At 41.4% G+C, this 21,743-nt stretch overlaps 1 protein-coding gene across 1 annotated transcript in view; it reads right to left on the bottom strand.

The window, feature by feature from the left end:
* Window positions 1–6,437: 6,437 nt before the first annotated feature.
* DEPTOR (DEP domain containing MTOR interacting protein) overlaps window positions 6,438–21,743 on the bottom strand; it is a 78,298-nt gene continuing 62,992 nt past the window's right edge. The window contains exon 9 of the mRNA XM_082479091.1: window positions 6,438–7,605. Coding sequence (XP_082335217.1) covers window positions 7,477–7,605 — 129 coding nt within the window. The 3' untranslated portion in view covers window positions 6,438–7,476. The remainder of the gene's footprint in view (window positions 7,606–21,743) is intronic.

Here is a 21,743-nt window from a genome sequence, read left to right as displayed (position 1 = left end):
GAATGGATTCCTGATCCTGCAAACTGCTAAGCACTTCTTCCGAGTGGAATCACTTAATATTTCCCAGGCTTTGCTCAACATCACGCTTAATTAAACTTTTGCTAATAAATGTGAAGAGCTCAGTTTAGCCCCATTGCTGGACTCCATCGACAAAGCAGTCGTTCAGACAAGCCTGCTTATCTGCATGTGTATTTAGTTTTACCTAATATGTGCAGTGTTTGCACATATATATAAATACTTTATAAAGATTTTACAAATTGAAAATATGAAAAAAAAGTTTTGGTCACTTCGCAATGTAAATTAAAATTGTTTCCTTAAAGGAAATGTTTTGTTCGGGCAGCTTGTTGTATTTGAAACTGAAATATTTCACAAAAAAACATCTATCATCTACTATGTTCTTATCTAGTGCATTTCATGCTTGAATGTTTGTAAAGGCAAAAGTATTAATTACAACTTTGTTCTTATTGAGAAGACAGGGTTAGGAATGTGAATTGTTAACTTAGTCATAAAACTACAACATTTTTCTGCTGTGAGATGCTATTAAGAAACATAACGTGACAAAAACCTTTCTGTACACACTGTCAGGGCACCTGCCTGACGGGTGCTCTTCTGGCTTCAACACTTATTTTGCTTCTGATTTAAAACCATCAACAAGAAGTTTAAAACAAGCTAACTTGATTGGTGGTTTGTTTGTTTGTTTTTTTTCAAAAACTAATGGTTTGTACGTAATATATATTTTCCAGCTATCATCTAGTAATAGGCATCGTACCGCAGGTTTTACTACAGTAACATTTTCGCAGGGAGGCCCAGTGGAGGTTTGCCTGAGAAGTGCAGGTAAGAACTAGTATTCCCTGAGTTGTGCTTGGGTACAAACAGGCAAGTGTGATTTCTGTTCATCACATGTTCCACCGGAAACATAAGGGGGGAAAAGTAGCACTTCCTAATTGGAAAAAACATAAATAGATGGAGAATTATTTATTTTTTTTCTGTTTAGTACAAGATACTCTAACATTTGAGGAGGAAAACATAAATCCTAATGATTAAATTCTCCAGTCATTTACAGTTTGCAGTGAAAACATGAGTTTATGTGGTTCTGGCCCAGCTATGGTTGGGAGGCTGTGCTCCAGCCGGGACAAGATGGAAGGGTGGAGCAGAGGGGCTGTGGTAGCTCATCCAGAGGACAGGAGGAAAACGACACTCTTTGGAGGTCTCACATCTTTTCTCTCCATAATCTGAGAAAGCCAATGAAAGCTATGACCCATACTGAGTTACGAACCATATGAAGCTCCGTTAAGAGTAGGTGGGTGTGGTGGTATTTTATATCTCAAATTAATTTTATTCTTTGGGAAAGAGTGGCTGGAAAGCTGCCCAGCAGAAAAGGACCTGAGGGTGTTGGTCAACAGCCGGCTGAATATGAGCCAGCAGTGTGCCCAGGTGCCAGATGCCAACAGCATCCTGGCCTGTTTCAGAACTAGTGTGGCCAGCAGGACTAGAGAAGTGATTGTCCCCCTGTACTCGGCACTGGTGAGGCCCCACCTCAAGTACTGTGTTCAGTTTTGGGCCCCTCAGTACAGGAGGGACATTGAGGTGCTGGAGCATGTCCAGACAGGGGCAATGAAGCTGGTGAGGGGTCTGGATGAGGAACAACTGAGGGAACTGGGGTTGTTTAGCCTGGAGAAAAGGAGGCTGAGGGGAGACCTGATTGCTCTCTACAACTACCTGAAAGGAGGTTGTAGCAAGGTGGGGAGTTGGTCTCTCCTCCCAGGTAACAAGCGATAGGACAAGAGGAAACAGCCTCAAGTTGCACCAGGGGAGGTTTAGATTGGATATTAGGAAAAATTTCTTCACAGAAAGGGTTATCAAGCATTGGAACAGGCTGCCCAGGGAAGTGGTGGAATTGCCATCCCTGGAGGTATTTAAAAGACGGGTAGACGTGGTGCTTAGGGACATGGTTTAGTTGTGGTTTTGGCAGTGTTTGGTTAATGGTTGACTCGGTGATCTTAAAGGTCCCTTCCAACCTAGAAGATTCTATGATTCTGTGATTATGGTAACTTTGTTCTTTCATCTCAATGCTTTGTTTGTATGTTAGTTAACATTTGAGAGTAAAGCAGCAGCCAGTTCACCCGTTTTCCTGGAATCTCAGGCTTGATAAATAAGCTCCGCTAATTTATGAAGAACTAGTGATGATGACCATAATAAGGAGCCCCTCAAAAACAGACTAGTAAAAATGACAAAGAAAACAGGGCCACTAAGACCTCCAACAACCAGTTTTTGAGCTGGAAGCAGAAAATAGGACTACTGTTAATGAGGTGGCAAAAGAATTAGAAGAATAGGAAAAAAACTAAATATGTCCATAAAACACTTGTAGGGGCAAAACACTCTGGTGGGCATGGGCTGTCCTTTACACTGTGTTCCCCAGCTTGGCCTGCTTGGGTGCATGCAACAGCAGGAGCAGTGGGACAATTTCCCAGTAGAGGAGGCGTTCAGGTGCTCAGGCACGATGTAGATACCTCTTTGAAGTGGCCTGCATGCCACTAGCTGCCCACATACAATAATCTAGAGACCATTTTGTAGAGGTCTCTGGGTAGAAGCGTCTTAGGAACAGAAGCAAGAAGTTGCACGTAAAATGAAGAGAATTTCCTTTGGCTCTGACCTCCTGCAAATTCTGAAAAGAAATGATGATTATCATTTGACAAGGCCATACAAAAGCTAGCAGACAACTGTTGTACTCTAAGTTCAGCAAGAGCTACGGTGACATAGGATGGGAAAGCTATGCGTGTGTGGCAGTACTTTTTATGTAAGAGGCAACACAATGATTTGTGCTGCCTAGTGTACAGTACCTGCTTCAAATGCGTGCTCTTGAAGCTAAGCATTTAATTTTAAGTGTGTGTTTATACGAGTTTCAACAGTACTGGAAATGCACAGCTCCCATGGATGATATGAGAATGGTTACCTAACTGCAAAACAACAGCCATTTTTCTAGAGGACAGTCAGTTTGACAGTTATAGCTATTCCCTTCTGAATATTTCTGAATTTTGCTGAGGAATTGAAAGCATAAAGACTACCTATATATGAAACACTGTATTTATAGTATAAATTCATTTTATCATTGAGTCCTGTGACATTCTTTGACATTCCTAGATTGTCTCTTGCATTAATGGCTCAGTCTCGAAATGAATGTGTAAATATTTACCTATGTGCAAGTTTGTAGAAAAATCTAATGGTTTAAAATCACTCAGCTTCTCTGGAACATCAGTGATTTTTATCTGCACTGTGTGTATACAAAAGGAATTATTACATTAGCAGTTACTATTTCTGGTTTTATAAGTAACACATATAAGTGAAAAATATAAGCCACATCACTCACCAGATAGAGAAAGACAAATTTTAAAAGTGTGATTTATGGAAACCTTTAATGGCGGTTTTATTGTAAAAGTGTAGAAGTTCTCTCACTTTGTTTGAAGAGTGGTGTGGTCTAGCTTTACTTATACATGTGACATACACATGCTTTTTCATTTATACAAGTGGTCTAGTTCTAACTATACACTGGGAAGTAAATACTCATAATTGCAGCAATTGATTTCTCAGTCTGTCTTACATTAGGCAAACATTTTTGCAAACCATATTGTCTCGTTTTTTCCTGTCTCTAAAATTAGAATAATTCTCCTTTAGCAAAATTAACATTAAAAATTAGTAGTTAATTCCCAGTGGTCTCTGAAATTATTAGAGCATTACCCCATAATCTGATCATTCTGTCTCCATCCACAGGGAAAAGGAAACCTCCATGCATCAGAGCTGTCAGTGCAGATGAAGAAAGAAGTCAGTCACTCCTTCTTCTTCTTCCTAATCCTCAGACTGCTCTTTGACTATATCTACGTTAGTACATCACATCGGTACAGGACTGTTCTCTGGTCCTAAGGCCAAGCGGTGCAACAAAGCCTGCACCCCTATGCCCAAATTCTGATCTGTTGTTATTGTCTGAACTACACTTGGGCAATTTTCTTGGAGGTCTAGACCATGCTAAGGGGACACGCTGACCATTAAACCAGTAACTGTGGAACAGTGTTTGCCACATCCCTAGCTCTCTGGAGTTATTAGTGAGGATATAACAAGAAAAAGGAAGAAAATACCGAGAGAAACATGCCTACTGCATGACTTTTTCCTCCCAAACCTCTTCCTGGAGGTATTAGCATAGAAGAGGGTAGTAGGACAAACCCACTGATGCTGCAGATGCTGCTATGACACCACTATGTCTTTTTGATGCTGACAATTTTATTTTCAGCTTCTACAGAGATCTAAAATGCAGACAATCAAATTCTGATATAACTGAAGCGGTTTAGTGCGTTATTTCATGAGTGAAATGCCTTCCATGGATTCTAGCTGCGGAACCAGTTGTTTTCAATAGTATACATACGGTGTTTGATTTTGACAATCAAAATTATGTATCTTGTAGGAAATAGAAGAAAAATAGGAGAAATATTGCACTGAATTAATGCTTCAATTAGCTTAACTGCTACTTGAATTTAATTAACTATTATATTGCTTGAAGATGTTCCATAAATGACTTGCAAATGTACACGTGCAGAAGAGTGGCACTAATCTGTGTTCTTAAGGCATAAAGATTTATTAGAGGATCTCATAAGATCTATAGTAACCAAAAATGTGATCCATAAAAGAGTAAGTAAGTCTTACAAAAATGCCTGTGTTTTTAATGAAGTTACTACTGCTGATGCCAGAGGTTTTTTTCCTTTCTGGTTTCTTGCCTCAGTCCACACTGTGATATTCATGCATCTCTTGAAATGCCTCACTTCTGTGAATAATCTTACGTTTCCCTTGGTACTTTGCAGGAAGCAAGGTGCTCTATTATATTCAAAATTCTGTGCCCTCTGAAGTGCATGAGAGTTTGACACTGACTCCTGCAGGATGTCTCGGAGGTTATGTATCACCATGTGCAGACAAACTGCCATTTAATTGGAAATGATGCATTTCATAGCTTAATTGTTAACTCTGCATCCTTTTTTCTAAAATACAAAATTTCATTGCAGGGATAATTTGAATATCTTTGTCACATTGAGGAGGGAAAGAATTAATTAAATTCCAGATTGCCAATCAAGTTGAGAGCAAAATATGGAAATCCCCATTAAACAGCAGGCAAGTAACGGTGCTCAAATTGTGATAGAGACTAATGTATCTCGCAAATGAAAATGCCATCTCCAATCTGTAACATAAAGATACACACAGATTTCTCCCTGCCCCCATTCCCACTCTTCTTGCTGAAGTCTAAAGTGCACTCTGTGATGCATTATTAAGCTAAATTCTGACCCAGTTTCTTAATTATCTGTAAGCTACAGGGAACTTGTAGCAGAATATTAACTAAGGCAAGAGATGTAAGACAGAAGAATCCATGATGGCATTAGAGAGAATCATTAGCATTTTGCTAAAAAAATCCTTCACATTTCAATATTTAACCTAGTCTAACGAGTAGAATTTCTATTTTAAAGTAGTACAAACTATATACCAACAAAGCCACCAAAACAACCCAGGCAAAAATGAAAGGAAAAGAAAACAGACGTATTTGGGGAAGCATTCCCAGATTCACAAAATCAAAAACTTTTAGCATGCTGGGACATTTCTGGGACAACAGGATTTTTTCCAACCATTCTTAGTGGATACTACTAACGGTTGTTACACTCTCATATAACATTATGTGCTGAACTACTTATTTTAGATGAACTCTAGAATATAATCTGCTATGGATTATATGAGTGTACCAAAATTTTTGAGGGTACAATAGGGATAAACAACTGTCATAGTAAATGACACTTTGGAAGAATCTTCCAAACGCTTTTATGCCTGGTTAGTATCAAGTTAGCGGTTGCAGTTTTATACCTCCCTGCACTGCTGCATATTAGTGGAACACGAGAAGTTTTCATGGTGAAAAATCAACCATGGATATACTGTATCAGAAACAAAGAACACATGGGCTTCTACCTACAAAGCTGCAGGCATATGTGATTCTGAAGACTTGCTGTATCTCTGATGTAAAAGTGTTCAAGCGAGTGAAAAACATACTGCAAGAGCAATGTATTTACTGAGAACAATTTTTAATATAAAACATATTTCAAAATTATTTGAGGAAAAAATACTTTCCCCACCCCGAAACTGAAGAATTTGTGGTATGCTCATATAGAAAGTCAAGCTTTAATTGTAAAACTTAGACAGCAGAGAAGGTCTGCAATATATATTTATAATTTTGTGGACAAGGATGTATGTATTCAGTTCAAAGATTAAAAAAAACCCATGCAGTCCAATTAGCATCAAGCTGAGGAGTCACCTAACTGCAGAATATGGAATTTGGATATACATTTTTCAAAGATATTTGTTTCATGAATTCATCAATGAAGACATTCTACTGTTTTAAAAAGAGTAAGAGTCAGTTAAATACAATGTTTTATTAGTAATAGTGTCAAATGCAACTCATGTGGGAAGTCTGTAGTTCGCAAAACATTTGATCATTGGAAAGTGCTAACAAATTTAATGTACATTCAAGTACATTGCTTCAATTTGAAGTGTACTTTCTCTACTGGAGCATCTGGATGTATCATCGCTAATGCTAACACTGTGAATTTCCCACTTCAACGCACCAAATATTCTTTTTCTGGGAATAAAGGTGTCCAAAATTTCTCTCAAGTGACGAACGGCAAGGCTGAGATACCTTTCCTTTACAGACAAGGAAAAAAACAAAATCAACATTTTATACTTGAGCACCTAAACCAGTGTGTAGGCACCTAAAGAAAAGCCCAATTTTCAAAGGCAGATTTTGTAAAAGTACCGCACGCTTTTTCATTTGCATGATTTTTCTTTCTAGACTAACCCGTGTATTCGGTCAGGCCCAAACATTCATACCAGAGTATCCTCTAGAGAACAGACACGTTTTTTTCATGCATTTGCAGTTTGTTTGTGTTTGATTGCAATCAAGCCAGCATTTAGTCAGCTGTCCCTCGGCCCAAGGAGAGAGCAACTGCGACAGCACGTGCTCCTGGGACAAAGCTGGACGCCAGGAGGATGTTTACCAACGTACATATGTCACGCAAACCATCTGTGACATCCACAGTGTTTGGTTCTTTCATCTCCTGAAGTGCTTTGATCCAGTGGTGGACTGTGAGGAAATCTGCAGGGCTCTTAGGTGGGAAAGCATCCTGACCGATGCAGATATGGCTGGACAGACAACCTAAAGACCTTGTCCTTGTCTCCGGCAGGCAAAGAAAAGTCCTTAGTGAAAATATGCTGGTATCTATTGTTCACTTCTTAGCATAATCACCAGTGCTATTATTGTTAAATGAAAGAGAGCCCCCCGCCCCTAAAAGCGAAATCATCTACTTAGACACAGCAATGTTCTGCCTCCTTGTGTCATGCCGCTCCATGGTTATCGTTATTTCTCTCATAAAAATGTCTAGTAAGAGGGTTTTTTCCTTCTCAGGACTCTATTTCTTCCATCACTTCCATCACAATTGTTCGAGGGCCGGTCAGGATGAGGTTGCTCACTGTCCTGTAATCCACATGGAGAACGTTGAGGCCGTTGACAGATACAACAAATTGGCAAACCTGAGGAGAAAAGCAAGCAGCAAAAAAAGTTATGCATTAGACTTTTTTTAAAGATTATTTACACAGGTTTACTATTGACTTCTTGCGCATGCAAAACCTCCAGAACTCTTCATACCATCTCATTCAGCACTCAGGAAAAACAGGTTTCTTAAAATTAATCTGGAAAGTTAATTTTCCATAAGATTTTTTGAAATATCACTGCAACTTTCAAATCTGTGGAATTTTGAAGTTCTACATCAATAATTTTTCTTATAACACTGATATTTTTCTTATAACACTGATATTTTCTGATATCAATGGTTATTTTCAAATAATATGGGACAAGATAGCTCTGGCACGTGCAAAGAGGCTGTTATCCTTAGTTTATCTTAAACACTTTCATAGAAACCATTTCAGACAGCTCTTGGTAGGCACGGTAAAAATATGCATCATGTTTCCAGACTTAGGGCAAGGTCTGGATGATGACTTCACTAGGTTCGGTGCCAAAACCTCCACCGGTACAACATGAACCCAAAGGATCCAAGTTCTAGGAAATAATATCGTGGAAGATTAAGTCAGTACTAGGACGGATTAAAACGTCACTGCCATTTCCAGGAGATATTCCTCCACAGATTTAGTTCTTTTTACGTTTTATGTGAACAGTTTTTGGTTTTCTTCAGCAAGTACAGATCATGAATTCATTTCAAATATGCTAATATTTTGGTTTTTGTAGCCATCACAAATTCAAATGTTGACAGTCTTGTATCATCAGAGGCCATTTTCTGTCCAAAAAGTCTTGATAGACTTGACCAACACCACTGTATATCTTAAAAGAGTTAATCGGAATATAAGTCATATCAACATTGTAAAAACCTGAGAAGGAAAAGAAAGATAACAGTACTGATTTCTCAAAAACATTAAGCCTTCTCTGCATGTAATCGTAATATTACAGTATTTGGTAAAAAGGCCAAAAATGTGTAGTGTCTAGATCTGTGTTTTTAATGCCAAAAATACGGAGCCTAAAGCAACAATAATATAATCCTGATGTTTCAGTGCAAACAATGAATTCACTAGAAGGTTATCTTACTCACAAGTCATCTTGAGTCTGCAAGAAAGAGGCTACGAAGCAAGTATCACTAGAAATTGTCATGCTTTATTTTATATTTTTACATTTCCTATTTAGGCAGAAACACAACACAGAAATGTGTGCAGGAGAGGTGGGAAGCAGCTCTGGTGTCTTCCAACGCTAGCTCTAAAACAGATTTTCTCGCAAGCCAAGTCATTTAACTTTTGTGCATCAGCTACCTTCCCTCTGGAGTGAAACGTGTGGTGAAACTCAATTTGTATTTGTGCAAAATGTACAGAATGTAGCTATCGATGTTCCATTTCAGGAAAATTATAGAGGAGGCAAAGCCAATCCAAAAATGTAACATTTCATCAAAAAAAGCCACTGATGATTTTAATCTCTGCTCCTTGCAGCCTCTGCACAGGGAGAGCGGGAGCAGCAGCCCCTGAAGGGGGGGCAGACCCCTCTCTTGCACCTTACCCCTTTCCCTCAGAACTCCTCTGCAGAGCTGAAGATCCTGGAAGTCAGCCTTACTGGCTGCCTAGATGATCGTCAAAGTATGGCAATTAGCAATACCACGTAGCCAACTTCCGTGCCAGTATGGATCTCTCTTTCCTATACATTCATATGCTATATTTCAGCTGCGAGTAGCATTGGGAAAACGATTTGGGTTTTGCATACAGACAAAGCCTTCTGAATTTTAAAGATTTTAGTTGAAAAGGTAACCCACCATGCTCTGTGGTGCGCCTTGATTAGTATTTAAGAGGCATGCCTATTTAGTTTAAAATGCAGATTACTGCAGTATCTATAGGTGTCTCAACTCCCAGCCGTATTTCCTAACGCTTTCTATGGCTTTCCAAGATTGTATCAAGTTTTACGGAATTATAGCTCTGGCTCCAGAATAATATCTGGGTTGATTTAAAACAGATCTGCAGAAATAACATTGTCTCTTCTGGCTTAATGCAATTTTTGGAAGTTGAATGGCTGACGTTTGTTTTACTGCTGCATATTCTCAGACTTCTTGAGTTACTGGAATCCCAATGCATGGGACTCGTGTTTGGCCAAAGACAGGCATGTAAGCGTGTGATGGATAAATCTGCATGCTGGATCATGCCAGGGGCATTTGGGGGCCTCTGGGGAACATCCCTGGCAGAGGAACAGACTTTCCAGACCGGCCAGCCGTTCACACCAGGGCTGCAATGGAGTAAATGCAGATGGCACAGGCACCGCAGTAGTGAACAGCAATCTGGGTGCCAAAGAACAAATTTCTTACGCAAAAGACAAGAGTTGACACGTCTGCATTCTCAATGTGTTTGTTTTAATGTATGCCCTTGGCGGTATTACTAATTAGCAATGCGTATGGGCTGAGAACAGCCCCCTTTGTGCTGTCCTTTGCATTGGATCCAAATGGCTTATTAGTTTCACCATTTCCAGTGGATAGGATTAGGTGCAAAAAGTCATAGAATCATAGAATTGTCGAAGTTGGAAGGGACCTTTAGGATCATCAAGTCCAACCATCAACCTAACACTGCCAAAACCACCAATAAACCATGTCCCTAAGCACCATGTCTACCCGTCTTCTCAATACCTTCAGGGATGGCGACTCCACCACCTCCCTGGGCAGCCTCTTCCAATGCTTAACAAAGTCCACCCAAGACAGACAAGAAAAGCAATGTAGAGAGGAGGACAAGGCACAGAAAAATGTACTTCTGTCCTAAAATGGTATGATGAAAAGATCCATGAGAAACAGATGATAATAAAGAGCCAGTCACCCCGGGGACAGAAAGCTCTCTCCATGGCCATCAATTGGCCAGTGCCGCCACGGGGCCTCTTCAAATTTCAGATCTGGCTCCCTCAGGGATAAAGGAATGTGGAGCCATTTCCCGCATCCTCCAGTCCTGATGAGGGGAAGGTGGTTTGCACAGTCCTGAGCCCTTCAGTACGCTGAGTGCCTGCAATTGACCCAGTTTTCTTCTGCCCACACAGGTCTTCCATCCCATGCTGCATCCAGCACGGTACATGAAATGCAGCGCAGCTTCGGGCATTTTGGCCATCATCAATTCTGCCTCGAAAAAGCCCACATAGTGCATTGCTCTCTTGGTGAAGTTACAAAGTGAGCGAGAGCGAGCGAGTACTCCCAATCCAGCCCTGATTGAGTATATCAACCCACATACTATTATCTCAGGAATTTTCTTAAGGAGACTGGTTTACAAAACCACAAAGATTTAATGTTACATTTATAAAAACACATTTCAAAAAGCTGTAAGTGCTCAGCTCATAGCTACAGCTGTTAAGGGCTTTGTAAGTGTAAACATGCAAAATTTCTCTGTTGGTTTCCACACATCAGTAACTATAATAGATAACAAACTAAAGTTAAAAGAGCCTCAAAGAGCCTTTTATTGCTCATTTCCTCACAGCTCTCCAAGGGGCCTGACAGGAGATAAGCATCCATTTTTATCCCTCAGACTTCAAGAAATGACAAAGCCCAGAATAAATTCCGACCATTTTGTTGGTCAGGATATGGCAATCTAAAAACCACAGAAACAAAAACAGTTAAATAAAGTAAGACTGAAATGAAAAGACTCCCTTAATTAATTTCAAATATTTAAATGTTATGGTAATGAACATTTATTGTTAAGTATTTCAGTTTCCCAACCTGGCATACAGCAGCCCACAGAAGTAGGGAGAGCAGAAAAAGGCACCTCTGTCTTTCTGCAGGTTTTCACTGGCACATACAGAAGGTTTAACCAAATCCAGGTGTTCCCAGGAGAAGGAAAACTTCAACTTCGGGCTTGCGTTTGAACAGAAAGGATCTGGGAACGTATCGCTTAAAGAAGTTAGCAAAGATTTCTCATTCCATTTATCATCAAACTGAAGATGGCAAGAAGAGTATTATAATTAGTTACCATAACATTTAATAGCCAAAATGGGGATTGTGCTGTACTTGGAGCTGTACAACCCTTCCTCCCCCTCACTGGTTATTGCTCTTCCCACCACAGCAAGCTTTGGCTGCCGGCCCCTCCTTGGTCTTGCCAAGCTGCCCTGGAAATGTACATCCCCACCCCCTGATTTTTGTGCCGGGAGATTTGCCCACTGGCCAAATCCCAGCCCCGCTCCCTCACGGGGGCTGCCTACACTGGGGCCGGACGGCTCAGCCAGCGCTGGTCAGGAGCTGCGGTGAGGATGACTGCGGGATGCTCCCAAGGGACATCAGAGACCGGCTGCAGGCATGGGCGTGGGATTGCACAACTGCCTTAAAGCCAATTATTGAATAAAAACATTGCATACCTGTCACTAATTCTTAGCATTCTGCCTCAAGATGACCATAATATTTATGAATGCTATAGGAATATTATTTGAGGATAGGCCGTTAGCCTAGATCCTCGGATATTCAGACGCTGTTTCCACTGTTGGCTTTAGTCACCTGTCCCTGTGGAGCCAGGCCTCACTCATTGGAATTTTTTCAATTTAAAAAAAAAACAAAACAAACCAAAACAAAAGCTAATGTTTTCCTTTCATTTTCTAGGCACACTTTTTAGAAGTGTGCCAACCACATCCTGGGCTGCATCAAAAGAAGTGTGGCCAGCAGGTGGAGGGAGGTGATTCTGCCCAGGTGACTCTGCTCTGGTAAGACCTGAACCTGAAATATTGCGTCCAGCTCTGGAGTCCCCAACATAAGAAGGACATGGACCTGTTGGAGCCGGTCCAGAGAAGGGCCACGAAGATAATCAGAGGGCTGGAGCACTTCTCCTATGAGGCCAGGCTGAGAGAGTTGGGGTTGTTTACCCTGGAGAAGAGAAGGCTCCAGGGACACCTTATAGCCCCTTCCTAAAGAGGGCCTATAGGAAAGATGGAGAGGGACTGTTTATCAGGGATTGTAGCGATAGGATGAGGGGTAACGGTTTTAAACTGAAAGAGGGCAGATTTAGATTAGATATTAGGAAGAAATTCTTTACTGTCAGGGTGGTGAGACACTGGAACAGGTTGCCCAGGGACGCTGTGGATGCCCCATCCCTGGAGGTGTTCAAGGCCAGGCTGGATGGGGCTTTGTGCAACCTGTTGGAATGGAAGGTGTCCCTGCCCATGGCAGGGGGGTTGGAACTAGATGATCTTTAAGGTCCCTTCCAACTCTAAGCATCCTATGATTCTATGAAAGATCATGAAGAGCTGTAAATTCCCCCCACAGATTTTGGTTTAAGTGATGACTGCAAAGTTCTTTGGGACAGCCCTAAATAAAGCATTTTATTTTACAGATGCAGTGAGACCAACCATTCATCGCTGGTTGCAAAGCAAGTAGCAGCTATGCAGAGTCAACAGATAATATATCTCAAAACTGTGGGATAAACCCATGATTTAACTTTGACATAATTTTTTAAAAAAAGCCTGAGATGAAGAGGAATGCCCATGCCAGCACACAGGAGACAGCGTGGTTGGGGGTGGCTGGGGACTGCCCTTCCCCACAGCAGCAAACGTGTGTGCCCCATTTCAGTGGCCACGGGTTAAGGCTCTAATTCTCAATGGATTTACCATTTACATTTCAGTGTCAGGATCAGTGTCTGGAATCCACTCTGCTCCTTTTTTTTTTTTTTTTTGGCTAACTTCTATTTAAGGAGGAGAGTTTAAAAGCTATTACAAATACAGATCAAATAGGTACCAAAGAAATCAATGTTGCCAAATACAATGTAGGCTGGAAATTCTTGAATACAATGCTAGATTATGCAATGACACATTAAAGACAGTGGCAAAAATACCATTTTTCAGCAGTACTGATATTTTACCCAATTATCTGGGCAGTAAAGGGACCATTCAGAGTCTAAGACTGCAAAGCACAAAGTGTCTTCCAGCACACTTGAATTTTCTCCTCCACCAGCACCAAGGTCAACCAAACAGCAAGGTTTTCACAGGCTGTTTGACACTGATACATGCTCTGGCATCAGGTGTTAACAGTGTAAAGAGATGCTGAAAACATTGCCACCAATTCATTTCCACTAAAGGTGCGAATATTACTGTACATGTGGCAACTGCATGAAGGAAAATCTCAAAAAACGCCGGAGACGGAGAGAGAAATCCAGCCCTGCATTAATCTTTCGCTCTGGAGCAGCCAGGATTTCACCCCTGGACTCAGTGCAGATCTGAAACAGATTTCTAGCAGCTGGCAGCTCCAACCAGGGCCATGTCCTGCTGCAAAGCAGATCCCTTTGAAACCAAGGTTCTTCAAAAGTTATTAGGACATCGCACAGAAACATGCAGTTGCTGGAAAAGCTGTGTGTGAATCAGCGCTGGCTCAGTCGTCCGCCATGAGACAGACTGGATTTAACCCTTCGCTCTGTTCATCATTTGTATGCGCACCGACTTACATACAGCTATCGGATAGTTTAGGACACACTCCCTTGCTTATTATTTCTTCTTACCATCTGGTGTGACGCCAAAGTCACACAGATAATTTTTACTGTAATACAAGCCATTCCCAAAATACATGGAAAAATGTATTGGGGTTTTTTTTGGTCTTTTTAAAAAAATCTTATTAGCATCAAATAGAAATGATGAATTCAACCAAATGTAGGAGTTATTTTCAACCCTGGAAAGTTCTTCAGCAGTTTTCCTAAGAACTAAAATAAAAGCTTCTAAGTATAACTTCTTTCAGAGCTGTCTAAAGTAAAGTATATTTTGACAATTTTACAGAATAAAATTGATAGCAGAATTGACAATGTAACTATTTCAAAAAGAATAGTCCAATGTTAGTAGGTTTGCTTTTTCTTCTTGCTAATGAAAATGAAATCCATTACAGAAACAGCCTGCTTACATTTCTGTTATAGAGATACCCTCAATAATTACAAATAAATGCTTTTTTCATGTCCTACTAATCCTGCAGGGACAAGAATCAGCTGGCCAGTTTGAGTAGCTCAAGTTTATAATTGTTTCATTATGGTATTCTGAAACTCACTGTGATCTTCCAGGGGAAAGGTTCTTCACGTGTGGTTAGCAAAACCACCTATTTTCTGTGTGTAATCTGCATGAGACCTGCAAGATCCTGATTTCTATTAAATATCAGGCCATGCTGCCAGTAAGAACCCTTCCTTACAGGCACCCATGCAAACCGGGGCTGGAAGTTAAACATCTTGCAATTATAGATACTTTTCAAAACTCTGGGCCAGTTCTAAGATAGAAAACTTGCTGGTTGGCTCCTGTGGTACGGCCACAGCTCTCACCTGTGAAGGTTACTGAACTGGTGAAACTGAGAAGGAAAAAGCAAAGCAAAAAAAAGAAAATATCTTCGTTACCATTGTTTGTTTAAAAAGGCAATATATCTGCTTTGGCTTTTCTTGTCTTGCTGACAGATTTCAGCAAAATTTGGAGAAGGCTTAGGTGCTACAAGAATGAAACACAGCTTTCCAGCCTTCAGCAAGGAGGAAGGGGACATTTCAGCTTCCAACATTTTAAAGGAAGAGTTATGCTTGCACCGTGATTTCCCCTCCCTCGCATTCCCCTTGCTCCTCTGGGGATGCTGGGAACCGCTGCCCCCATTCCCGCCTCTCGAGCACCGCTGCGCTCTCAAGCAAACAGATGGAAATCACGGCATCATTTTTTAAATCTAATTTAAATATGAAAAATGAAGGAGTTGAGCGATGAGCGAAAGTAAACACTCCCATCTCAGGCTGTTATTTGGTCACAAAGAAACAAAAAATGGCACTGTTTCTACTTTTTATTGCAGTTAACGTTTAAAAAGGAGTATTTACAAGCGGGTAACCAGGCAGGTTTGCCCTGCTGGTTTTTAGACCTCTTAAATAAATCTTCTGACCTAATTACCACATCATCACCTTCTACTTCACACACCAGGCCATGGGTTTGTACACAAACCACTTAGTGACAACACCAGAGAACAAGGTTTCCCTCTCCTTAGGGATTAAAGAACGAATCTTACTTTTAAAAGAAACATGGGGGGAAAAAAAGGTTTGTTTACTAAAAGTTGGAGCAGTAACCTGATCTGGGACCCCGCAAGCCTTTCTGCCAGCAGAAAGGGATACCCTCGGCCTGAATTGCCAAAGACTCTGTGGATCCTGGTATGAAACCTCTTCCAAAGGGGAGGAGGGTTCATACCAGGACTTGGTGCCTGCACTCCCAAGAGGTGCTCCTGTCCCTTTGTGCTGGCCCGGGGAACAATGCGCCAAAGCCAGGCACCGCTCCCTTTTCATCTTGTGCCAGCAAAAATAAATAAATGAAAGGACTTGTCTCCAGGCAAAATAAGTTCCCTGATGTGCTTGACATGGTTGGAGGAAGGAGGCAAGAGATACATATCTGGTTGGAGGCAAAGGGAAAGAGGGAGATGAAAAGGAGGTGAAGATAGGATCAACCTTTCTGGCAGCAGCTTATACTCAGAGTACTAAACTGCAGCTTAAGTTTCCAAATAACTAAAAGTCACTGTGAAATCAATGGCAAGACGGATATGAGGGTTGAAGGAACAAGCGCAGAGAAATCTGAGGCGGGAGAACAACGGTGCAGGAGAGAGGCCGCAGGGCTCAACCTCTTCTTTTACACCCTTCCACACACAACCTGCACTTACGCTGATGCAGCGGCTCTTCTATTTTAATAGGTAACCCATAGCCATAAAGCAGAGGAATCCCCGTGCTCAGCAAAGAGCCCAGGCCACAGAGATGCTGAACATGCTGCCGCAGAAGAGCCTAAGACACAAGATTAACCTTCTAAATAAAAGCAAACACAGGCAGCACTGAAGTATTTGCTCCCACTCTGCTAAGCTTTACATTGTCACGCTGGAATGAAGAAAAGAGATGAAAATCAGAGGTCCTAAAAGCTATGTTTCCAGTTAGATTTTTATCTTTTTTTTTTTTTTTCCCCAAGAATTCATGCAATCTTGCTAGGACTAGTAAATCAAAGCTGGAACCTAACAATTCCAAACCTACTGCATGTTGCCGGAAGTTTAAAAAATCATGCAATGTCCTTTTCAACATAACTGAGGTTACTGGATGAAACAGAATAAATTGCAGCTGTGTGTTCAGCTCTGTAAATATCTCCAGCAAATGTGTAATTGGCTGTAGAGTGGGTGGTGTGGGAGTAGGCAAGTATCCAGGTCTTGCATAAACACAGGATTTTCTCTCTGGAGGGACGCTTTTCTTGTTCAATCTTTACACCAGTGTTAAGCTGTCCCACTGTCCCATCAGTGGGATAGAAACTGGGTACCAGCAGAGAGCATGGTGCAATGCATACCTGAGAAAACAAACTCCATTTACAGAATTACAACCATAAGTGTGTAGCTCGGGCTCTCCATCCTGATCTGTGGCTGCGGTCTGGTATGGATGGTTTGCCTGCGCAAGCCTTCATCCTATACTTTCATAAGATACATTCATTACATACTTCTTTATTTTAAAAAGGAGCTGAATTTTTTATGGTATTCCAAACTCATAGGCCTCTAATTAAAAAAAAATCAGAAATTAAACAACATACTGTAAAACCTACATAATATAAAAATAATAAATAGATGTAATAACGTAATATATCTTTTATGACATAATAATTCACATAATATAAAATTAATCCATAGATTATCAAAGGGTCTCATCATTGGTTCAGATACTGCCTCCCCCCACCCCCCGACCCCCAATGGGAATCAATGGGAATTTAAGTCTTCTTTTTTTTTTTCACTAGGAATAGAATGAAACCATTGCTGTGCAAACTCCACAAATAGCGTGGACAAATTAGAGGGGGAAAAGAGCTGACCTAACAGCCCATGAGAACAACTCTTGTTTTGGGGCGGGCAGCTTTCGGTCTGCACACAAGTCTCAGCTCTGTGGCAGCAGTTTTCCCAACGGATTGACTGAGCGGTCAGACAAGCGCCAACACAGCAAACGGGAATTACTCACGGCGCTCAATTAAAGCTATCTGTAGATACCTGGAGGGTAATAACAGTAAGGACCTAATATCCTGAAATGCAAACCTGCCATAAACAGGGAGTAGGGAAATATAGGTCACTGCTTCTCGTGGCCCTAATTGGGAATTGGTGTGTAAAATGACTGACTTAATCTGAGTTCTAGCGGCAAATACCCACAGGTAAAGCTGAGCTGGACTGGGCCACATCACGAAAGCAAACCCGTGACTGCATGCTTAACTTTATAAGCATTTTTATTGTATACTGCAATTTGATACCTACCACAGAACAGCTCTGAAAATGTTAAATAACTCGAATGGCTAAAGGTGGCTCTGGGTGAAATACTGCATTAGTAGCAGAAGAACATGGAGTTTTAGCTTAGAAATAACATCTTTTTATGCTTGGGTTGACATTTTAGCGGTGGTGTGTTGTTTTTTTTTTTCTGGTATGTCTATACCCAAACTAGAGTTGCAAGAAGAGAAACACACACAATGAATAAAGAACTTAATAGCTATATATCAGTTTACTTACAAGGACAAATATAATTAGGCAAAACAAACTAAATGTAGTTTGTTTAGGGCTGTATTAGTTAAAAATAGTCCTTAAACCAGCCCAAACAAGGGCAGCGAGATCTATGCGGGGCACCCTCAGTGCCCTCCGGTATCAAGACTGTAATGAGCGGGGATGGTCTGCGCCATTTCAGACAAACAGCTGCTCTCTGTTTGCACAGACAAAAGTGCAATTGTTTTTCCATGTGTTTGAGTAGCTAAACAGAGCCTTGGCTTTAATGCAACATGTTTCCCAAATCATTCGCTTATATCATGAAAGGAAGCCAGCTCGTGTGTCTTGAGCAGCAACAAGGAGTGTGGGGAAGGGTCTGCGAAGCAGGTGGCTGCGGAGCAGTGGCATCCCCGAAGCGCTCGGGGCAGGGACTGCGATAGCCACGATGCCGTAAACCCAACAGCGTCTGAGGAACCCTTCAAGGCTTCGAGTGAAAGGGACACTGCAACTAAACCTAATAATACAAAACGTTTTTCATCCTCAGTTGAGAGCAAAAGCAGTTCAAAATGCCAGCATCTTGCTGTACCGGACTCTAATTTTATGTCTTTTTTATAAACACATAGGATATTCTTTTTAAGGTTTCAGCCGTTCTGCAGCAATCCAGCAGTGGGATAAGTTTTTCAGCTGACAGTGCCCTCTTTAGAGACCCTGGTCTACCTAAGAGTGACCCGCAATAGCCAAAGAAAGCTCGAGCAAGGGTAAGATCCCAGCTGTTCTGGTTGGCACTAAATCTCAGCGCTCAATGGGCTATAGACCGCGCTGGAATTTGGAAGTTGTATCAAAACACAAGCACAGCCCTGTTTTACAGTGCAGCTGAAACCAAGACCGCTTTCTCTCTTTCTGAAAAGCTACAGCTGTAAGATTTCAGAAACAACCAAGAAAGCACTTTCATAAATGCAGGGTGTTCAGATATCTGGGTTAGCCTGCCATACAACACCACTTACTTAAATTTTTTAAACCTACTTTTTACAAAAATAATGGGACTAAATTTAAAAAATCCCCTGACGTCCAATTACGAACCCGCAGACAATTTTTTTTTCTGAATTGTATTTGCTATTGATAAGAAGGAGCCACTGCACAGACACAACTACAGTAGGTCACTTGTTGCCCAACAGCATTTCAGGTGACCAGCCTAGAAACAAGTTCAATCCTAATGTCAACTACACCGCTGTGAATGCAGAAGAAAGAGCTCTGAGGTATTATGAAACTTTCTGTATTTGCATAAGGTTTCAGTTGTTGTAAAGAAAAAAAAAAAGTCATTTTATTGCCCAGTAAAACTCTCTCTCTCTTAAAAGAGTCTTTAGAAAAAAATCACACAGAGTTATTGGAAATCTAATACTGTTCTGCAGGCCAAAATTCCGGGATAAGCAAGTAAAACCTTGCTAAACCTGTAAGTTTTGGGGAAAAAAGGAAATTCGCTGTTAAAGGTGAAATTTATACTCAAAAAGCTAAACCAACTCCTTTTATATTTTATGTAGGAATTCCCATCGCTTTAATTCCTTTCTCCATAGTGACTAACATGGGTCCTGCTATTCAAAAACAGGACTGAAAATCAGAAAAAGATTTTTTCTATTTTCTTTTGAGTGTGTAGTTTGCAGTTTACATCCTGCTGGAGCCCTGTTAGAGCACTGAGCTGCCCGGCTGCATGGGAGGGGATCTGTCCCATATTTTCTATACTTCAGGGGGTGACTTTTCAGATGCAGAGTTTTGATTTCTTTATCATCTAAAAGTCTCTGACAGCCACAGCAAGCACCTAGTCTCTAGTCCAATATAAAGCTGGCTGATCTTTTTAGGTGATTTTATGCTTATTGACTCTGAAGAACAGAAGTCCATTGATGCAAGTGCAGTCCTGCACCCCATCTACCTAGTGGTGACTGCACACTCAGAGACATCTGCACGAGGGTGGAGTTCGCTTAACCATCCAGCTGGGGCCTTGGAAGAGATGCCTTCAAAACAAAACGATCCTTAAACATCTCTGTGGGGAAAGAGGCAAGGCAAACCAAGGAAACAAGCCGAAAAATGGAAATCCAACAAAAAAAGTAGGAATGTAGGATGAAATTCTGACATGTGCAAAGACGCCAGGAGCTTTATAATGGCTTTTAAAGAACCAGAATGTCATATTTAGAGTCTAATGATTTATTAGTGGAAAACAGAGCAAAGCAGAGGAGAGTTTTGGTAAAGATTAGCAGAGACTAGAATACGGTAGCATTGGAAATAGAAAGTCTCTACCCCCAGAGCAGTTACAACCTGGGCAGGGATGGCAGGGTGGTACATCACAAGGAAAGTATTTGGAGTTCATACAAACACAAATTTCTCATCAGGAGGGAGAGGAGGATGGCTTAGAAAGAGGACAGTTGTCCAAACTAAAGTTTGAAGCTCAGTGGAGCCTGTGCCCATGTAACATTGCTGCATAGGAGTCGGTCGATCCAGTCTGTAAATTTGGATCTACATGTTGCTCTGAGACTGGGACACCTAGACCATACGCTGTGAACCGCAGCCCCAGGAGACACAAGGAAACTTTAACAAACCTGGAGGTTTTTTCATTTGTACTTGTACCAAAATGGATCTACTCATCAGACTTTTTTATTATGTCAGATTTGTTGGCATTTTCCATCCATCTAATCCCACAGTACTTTACAAGAATATCTATGTGTACTGGTAGGAAAATGGTCAACGTAGCGGCACAGAGGGTGTGTGACAGGGTAAAGAAGAGAATCCAGTCCAGTTATGTCTCCCGGGTGGCCACCATGGGGCAGGTTCAACGCGCAGGCCAGTGGTACAGTGTCTCTAAGACAGTCACCCGGCCATCAGAGAGGTCCAGCAATGACAGGACTTCCACCACAAAAGAGGAATGAAACAGACCGAGTAGCTGGTGCAACAAAGGGGCAGAAGAGAGACGGATTAGCAGCTCATCCAATGCTGCACTGGGATTCACTGAATCACGGAGTTTTCGGAGTTGGAAGGGACCTCTAGAGATCATCTAGTCCAACTCCCCTGCTAAAGCAGGATTGCCCAGAGCACATTACTCAGGACTGCATCCAGGCGGGTCTTGAAAATCTCCAGGGAAGGGGACTCCACAACCTCCCTGGGCAGCCTGTGCCAGTGCTCTGTCACCTTCACCGTAAGGAAGCTTTTCCATGTATTTGAACGGAACTTCCTATGTTCTAACTTGTGCCCATTGCCCCTCGTCCTGTCACTTGGAACCATTGAAAAGAGCCTGGCTCCATCCTCATTCCCAATGACAAGGGGAAAGGGGCACTGCTGGGAAAACATTTAATGATTTCAATCAACCTAAAGACACTGTACTAATGCAAAAGATGATCAAGGCCATAAGGACTCTGTTGTCGCACATGCAGTATTCTGTAATGAAAGCAAAGGAGGGATTTGCCAAACCTTGTCTCCTTTTGGCAACCAGACAAAGTACTGGCATTGACACACAATGCAGCTCCCAAAATCCCATTTTCCTTTCGTAAGAGAAGCCCCTAGTGTGGTGAAAGGGCTGAATTCACAAAACTCTCAGACAAGAGGAGATGGGTGCAATGCAGTTTGCTGCCCACTACTCACAGAACTATTTTCCTGTGGTAATTTTGATGGCAATAATCCCAGTACAGTTTTAAGGTAGGTCCAACCTATTGAAAAGTGGTAACGGGA

Source organism: Vanellus vanellus, assembly GCF_965231255.1.
Source record: "Vanellus vanellus genome assembly, chromosome: 2".
NCBI classification, from domain to species: domain Eukaryota; kingdom Metazoa; phylum Chordata; class Aves; order Charadriiformes; family Charadriidae; genus Vanellus; species Vanellus vanellus.
This window is presented reverse-complemented; position numbering and strand designations above follow the sequence as displayed.